The sequence below is a fragment of the Perkinsus marinus genome (genome assembly GCF_000006405.1).
Source record: "Perkinsus marinus ATCC 50983 genomic scaffold scf_1104296930488, whole genome shotgun sequence".
Lineage (NCBI taxonomy): Eukaryota > Perkinsozoa > Perkinsida > Perkinsidae > Perkinsus > Perkinsus marinus.
In genome coordinates, this window is record NW_003216064.1 from 14,572 (window position 1) to 20,696 (window position 6,125).

Genomic DNA, 6,125 nt, shown 5'->3' on the forward strand with positions numbered 1-6,125 from the left:
TTTTATAACTTTCGGCCGTTCATTTTTTTGATCGGATAGGGATCATCCCCATAAGAAGAATTGTATGCAGTTTCTGTCAGGACGATGTAATCAGCAGTGCTTCTGGACTATGCATCTGATAGCTACCCCTGCTACGTGTGGTCGTCTTTGCTGTGCTGGACGCTATTTAAGTCCTATGCTATGGAGTTTACGTCTAGAGGCTCAGCCAGAACAGCCACTGCGCCACGCCCTGTTGAGGTCACCAATCACGAGGTCGTTACGACGGCTGGAAGTGAACTGTGGGAATGTTGATATTAACCCATTACTGCCTGTGCTGAGAGAGTGCTGCTTGGAGGAGCTGGAGATGGAGAACGTAAGCAGGGTGGTAGCTATTGCTCGATAAATGATGTTATTGAAGTTTCACCCGGGATATGGAAAACACTGCATGGTGTGAATATCGGGTTTTTCACCACTTCACGTAAAACGGGTTGTGAAACTCCAATATCAGATCGACGATTTTGAGATGGTGCAGCCATTGCTGAAGACATCTTTAAAGGAGATAAGACTGTCTGCTGCACGGGAATGCCGCTGTTCCGAGCTGGAGTTTCCGCCTGGGATGACTTGTCTGAGAGAGATACAGCTCAATTCGGCCCGAAGGGGTAGGCTGGGGGGAGGGGTGGCGTGTTGGAGGCTGCTTCTTAGGCGTTTGCCATGTACCTTCCCGCTCGCTACGGAACGTTCTTGAGGCTGCAGCGAATCTGCGTTGGTGTTCTTTGACAGGAGCTACTACAGACAATGATGAGGTGATGGCGCTCGGACGTGACCGTGGTTGCCATACCACTCCTTTTCCAATTCGTCCCTCCTGTTCAGGACCTTATCTGTGCTCTATTTGTACTATCATTCCTCGACGACCTACAACTTTTTGATGTTTCCTTTAACCCGAGTCACGGATGGGGCATGGACCCCTACCGTTTATATCAGCTACGCCGCAGACTGTAAGTAGTGGGGGGAATGGTATTCAGAGTTTATAGTGCGTTACATGAGCATGCCTTTACCACCCCGAGTGAAGAGCAGTGCTGGAATATATGTTCGCTTTCCTCAGCTGAGCTCAGGAGTTTCCTCACTAATTATAGGAGTTTATATATAAATCAGAATAGAAATGTTCAGAAGCTACCAAGAATTTCGCAAAATTTTCACCTGACTTTCACAAGGTAGTTGGCTATGTGCATATTTCTCCACACTGCTGGACCACTCCTCTTCGAATCAGTCAATGACAATAAAGCGGGGATACAACTCCTCTGTTGGAAGTTACTCTTCGGCTTGTTGAAGTGCATGGGTTTGGGCGTATTGTTGTGTTCTTTTTCAGTTTCCCGAGCTACCCAATATTCTGCGCTAACGAAGAAGCCTCTGCTATATGTGTATGTAGGGGTCTAGGGTCAGCACCAGTAGAGAGGCTGCGTGAGAGCTATCTTACTTGCCTCTGGTCCCGTAGTGGATGGACACCAGAACGCCTAGCCTGTTGTGAAGTTGGAGTTGATAAACTGGAGTGTCGGGAGTGCGAAGAGGTAAGCACATGTTGAGGTCATTTGCTCACCTCTTTTAACCACGGAATATATGCGCATGGTCAACTACGAGGTTTCTTCATAGTTTCCATATTTTCACCAACACATGTAGTTACTACATGTGTTGGTAAAACTCGAGTAAATAGTCGTTGGTTTCTGTATACTTTTACCCGAAATCATGTATGGATTTTCTAAATGTAGTGAGGAAACTTATGGGAGCTCAATTTAGGAAACCAAACAAATATTCCCACACCGCTTTAAACGGTATTGTCGAAGCATGAGAATGATAGGTTTCTACGGTGGTCTTCAGATACTAAATTGGTACTCATCCAGTAGTGTGGTCCCTACAGTTTCTCATGTAGTGGAGAGGGCAGTATGTGGGCGTTCCCCTCCGCCCATCGTCCGCAGCTGTGCTGAAGCTAGGCACCAGGCCCTTGCTGTCCGTCCCTGCCGATCGCCGCCTCCTCCTTCACGACTTTGGAGGAGCATCGCTACCTTCTTTGGTCTGTAGACAGCCCTTTACTCTGACTCGGTCCATCGATTCTGAACCGCATGTATGATTTGTAGTTTTTCAAAGTCTATTAGCAAAGCCTCCTTCTGCAATGTCAAGTGGGACGGAGGTATTAAGTACGCGGTAGCTGGTATCTTTTTCACCGCCTTAGCTGTCGCCTCAGTGGTTTGCCTTACGTCAGCCGAGTCACGGCGTTGGTGGTGATTGACTTCCCCTTGCGTTATTGAGAGTATCGCTATGCTGTCCTCTGTGGGTGAGTTGCTGTCCCTCTGATGTCCCTTCGGCAGAGTCATCGGCTTCTAGCTGCCCTGCCTAGCAACACTGCGAGGGCGCATAAGCGTTTTTATGATGTGGTGAAGGTAGCGCGGAATGGCATTGACGAGGGAGGAGGATGGACGGTCCTTTTGGACGGCAAGTGGGACGGTGGCTAGTGAGGAGACTGGAAAGACTGTGTGGCCTCAGACGATTGTCGACTCCAGCTAAGCACCGACTGGCACTCCCTTCGGAGGGGCTCGCCTTTGCAGTAGCAGAGGAGTGGGCCGAGCAGGACAAGTTCATACGGCCACAGTAAGTGAAGACAGTACGGTTGGTTGTAGTGAGGCTTGGCAGCTTCATGCCGTTGATGGCGTTGGCAGCGACAACTATTGATTTGACAGCGGAGGATATGAGCGCAGTGGTTGAGAGGAATCTCCACTACTTGAACACCGACCTCACTTGCTATGGGGAATACCCTGAGTGGGGCGAATATAGGAGGTGACACCTTTCCTGACGTTATCAGTCACCGTGGGCTCAGTTTCGTGTCCAAGGAATTCAACTGCAAAATAGCCTCATGTAGGGGCATATCACTGCCGAAACACTCAGAAGGAGCGGTACTAGTAAGAGCTTCGTTATTCGATTATCGGACGGCTGTATAGGACGCGGCCCTGAGAGCGTATTTGAGTACCCTTACCCCGTGGGAGCTCACAGCCTTCGATGAGATGAGCAGGACGGCGAAGTCTGTTGTGATCGCCCTTAACTACTACCTCGGGAATACCTCTCTAGAGGAGGTACCATCATCTGTGGCATGAGAATAGGCGAATGCTGATCATGTGCTAGGCATGTAGGGCTTCGGTTTTGGAGGAGTTGGATAATAGAGGAAAATGGGGAACGTAAGTTCGGCATTTGGTGGTGTATTTATATGCCCTCTCGCTGCAGTGTGGAAGGAGACCATGACGTGTCGGACCGGACATTGAAGATGGCGATGGGGGCAGCGAAGTTCTTTGCAGAGGAAAGCCGCGCCGATTGACGACTCCTCAGTGCCTTGGTTTCTTCCTTGATAACTTTGCGTTTGCCTGTTACGGAATTAGGGAGTTGTTGCTGTTGTTTAGGCTTGTTGTTGTTCTTGTTGGGATGTCCTCATTCCGTCCTCATGGGCCCTTCGGTCCCCTCGTCCCTGCGGTCACATCTAGTGAGTGGCTGAAGAGGAAGCCTCTGGGGTATAAAGACCCCGCTGAAAAGGACTCCTCTGAGAAAGATGTAATAGCAAGGTCTCTCCCTTTCAGTGTTGGGAAATATGTACATGGTCGACCACATGTGTTTGAGGAAATTTTGGGAAATCTTCTCGTTGGTTATTGTATACTTCTACTCGAATTCACACATAAATTTGTAAATGAGGAAATTTCTGAGCTCAGTTGAGCAAAGCGATCATGTTTCTCATTACTGCTCCCTTCGGCTCTCAGCGCGAGGGGTCATCAATCGTGGTGTTCAGATGGAGCTGTGCGCTGACGAATCAGAGTTGCCTGAGTGGGCTAAGGTTTCTAAGGAGGAGTACTTCAAATACGAGAATATGTTCTGTGGATGTACGGCAATAGTAGTCGTATGAGAGTTGTTGATATTATGAATAATCTCAGACTGTGGTTCTTTCTACGACCAAAGACAGAAGGGGCAGTACTCGGTCTGCTCTAGGTGTGGAGCTAAGCGGGATCGTAAGCTCTAGGATCTCGTCAAGGAGTGGTATGAGTCGCATCAGGATTCGCCACTGGACCGCTGATGGAGTCCCATGCCGTGTTGGACTATGGCGAGATGAAGGTGTGGATGAAGAACATCATTGATGAGGAGGAGGGCAAGGAGAAAAAGGACGATAAAAAGATGGCTTTAGTAAGATTCTTAAGTGCCAGGGTTCAAGGCAGCTGCTCATCGGTATCGTTCTTAGGTGGATGAGGAGTGCCCGAAGTGCAAGAATCCTCGTATGGCCTTCTGGACTCAGCAGTTGAGGAGCGCCGATGAGGGCCAGACGGTGTTCTACGAGTGCCAGAAATGCGGCTACCGTTTTAACGTCAATACATAACCCCCTTCCTCCTCCTCATTACCAGCGTTGTTGCTTCCTCGATTACGTCAACGTATACTGCCGTTGTGGTCGCTGTAGTGTTTGTTAAGGGCAGGGCCTCACCTAGGGGTGATGGGATAAGTTATGAAGGCCCATGCATGGCTGTCCACTCAAGGTTTTTCCTCTCTTTTATCACAGCTGAAGTATAGTAGCGTTGCTGTGGATGAGCTGAGAATAATATGCAACATTGAAGTTTTCCCTCATGTGGACGCTAGGAATTCCAATACTACAATGCTAGTTCTGCACTTGGGCAAAAATCGTTCTGCGCGTCTTTGGTTGAGTTAAATTGAAAACTCTCAAATAGAGTCGTAAGGATATTAGTTTGGTATTCCACTAAAGCTACGGGTAAAATATCAATCAAGATAGTGAAGCATTATATGATGGGGTATAACGTTATTCAAAAGGGTAAAAAGTTGAATTTTTCGGTAAAAAATTCGAGTCGACCTGGAAATGGTGTAGTGTTAGAATTTCCATCGCGACCTCCACCTTCCACGGAGTCCCGGTGTTTCCTTCCGTTCGGTAGTATCATATTGTTGGAATCCTCACTAGTCGTCAGGAAGTTTTCCCATTTGCGTTAATGGTCGGTTCGCCCTTCTTTGGGCTCAACTCTCTGCGGGGCCTCAGCAGGGCTCGACTCTTTTCTACGGCCTCTCATGCTTTCGATGTTGCCGTCATAGGAGGGGGCCCCGGTGGGTATGTCAGCGCCATCAAGGTAACCGCTAACTCCTTCCCTTCACCATCCTCCGACGTGTCAGGCAGCCCAACTAGGTTTGAAGACCGCTATCATCGAGAAGAGGTCCGCGCTGGGGGGTACCTGCCTGAACATAGGATGTATTCCCTCGAAGTGTCTCCTCCATTCATCTCATGAATACTCCGCTCTAAAAGTGATGCTATTAGTCCACCCTGTGATCAGCCTTGGTGCTTCTCTTAGAGCGGCGGTACTTTGAAGAAAATTGGAGTGAGTATTGATTCGTCATCGGCTGCTGCTGACTTGACTGCCATGCATCGACATCGGACCCGAACAGTCCAAATGCTCACTAAAGGCGTCAAGGGTCTCATGGACAAGAATGGGGTAGTGTCCGATCCCCCCTCCCTCCCTTGGTGTCACCAGTCACCCTGGACATGCATCTGGATCTAGAGCAAAATAGTCGTGACGGTGCGTGCTCAGGTTACACAATTCCACGGCCTCGGACGCTTTACGAATGCCAACACTTTGGAGGTCGACATTACCGATGGAGCTAGCGCGTCTATCGAGGCAAAGCACTACGTGGTAGCTACGGGTGAGCCATCTCGCACCAGGATTGGTCCACCACTGTGCATACAGGTTCCGACTCCTCCTCGCTACCTTTCCTCAAGATTGACGGTGATGTCATTGTGACAAGCACTGAAGCCTTGGAGTTCCCAGAGGTCCGTATCGTCTTGATAATCGTTGGAGTCCAGGGCCTTCATATGCTCGCAGGTACCTGAGTCAATGGCGGTGATCGGTGGTGGAGTGATCGGCCTCGAGCTGGGCTCAGTATGGGCCCGATTGGGCACTAAAGTACAGTGTCACCATCGGACCTCGCATTTTGAATTGGCTTTTTCAGTCACCGTTGTTGAGTACATGCCGCATATCCTCCCAACAGCCGATCTGGACGTATCCCAAGCTCTACAGAAGTCTCTACAAGGCATGAGAAATGATTTCACGTCGCCACGGGGGTGACATCGG

The 6,125-nt window shown here is 49.3% G+C and overlaps 3 protein-coding genes across 3 annotated transcripts; all 3 read left to right on the forward strand.

The window, feature by feature from the left end:
* Positions 1-109: 109 nt before the first annotated feature.
* Positions 110-2,253, forward strand: Pmar_PMAR006347 (hypothetical protein; the record flags this gene model as incomplete). Its single annotated transcript, XM_002786887.1, has 6 exons — positions 110-352; positions 488-638; positions 682-782; positions 850-974; positions 1,346-1,544; positions 1,852-2,253. 6 exons carry the CDS (start codon positions 110-112, stop codon positions 2,050-2,052), a joined length of 1,020 nt encoding a protein of 339 aa, XP_002786933.1. The 3' UTR covers positions 2,053-2,253.
* A 1,188-nt stretch (positions 2,254-3,441) lies between these two features.
* Positions 3,442-4,378, forward strand: Pmar_PMAR006348 (DNA-directed RNA polymerase I 13.1 kDa polypeptide, putative; the record flags this gene model as incomplete). Its single annotated transcript, XM_002786888.1, has 5 exons — positions 3,442-3,567; positions 3,800-3,890; positions 3,942-4,016; positions 4,061-4,188; positions 4,244-4,378. 5 exons carry the CDS (start codon positions 3,442-3,444, stop codon positions 4,376-4,378), a joined length of 555 nt encoding a protein of 184 aa, XP_002786934.1.
* Positions 4,379-4,994: 616 nt separating this feature from the next.
* Pmar_PMAR006349 (Dihydrolipoyl dehydrogenase, putative) lies at positions 4,995-6,090 on the forward strand (the record flags this gene model as incomplete). Its single annotated transcript, XM_002786889.1, has 7 exons — positions 4,995-5,129; positions 5,173-5,301; positions 5,349-5,489; positions 5,586-5,697; positions 5,742-5,824; positions 5,877-5,957; positions 6,004-6,090. The coding sequence occupies 7 exons, from the start codon at positions 4,995-4,997 to the stop codon at positions 6,088-6,090; spliced, it is 768 nt and encodes a 255-aa protein (XP_002786935.1).
* Positions 6,091-6,125: the final 35 nt, after the last annotated feature.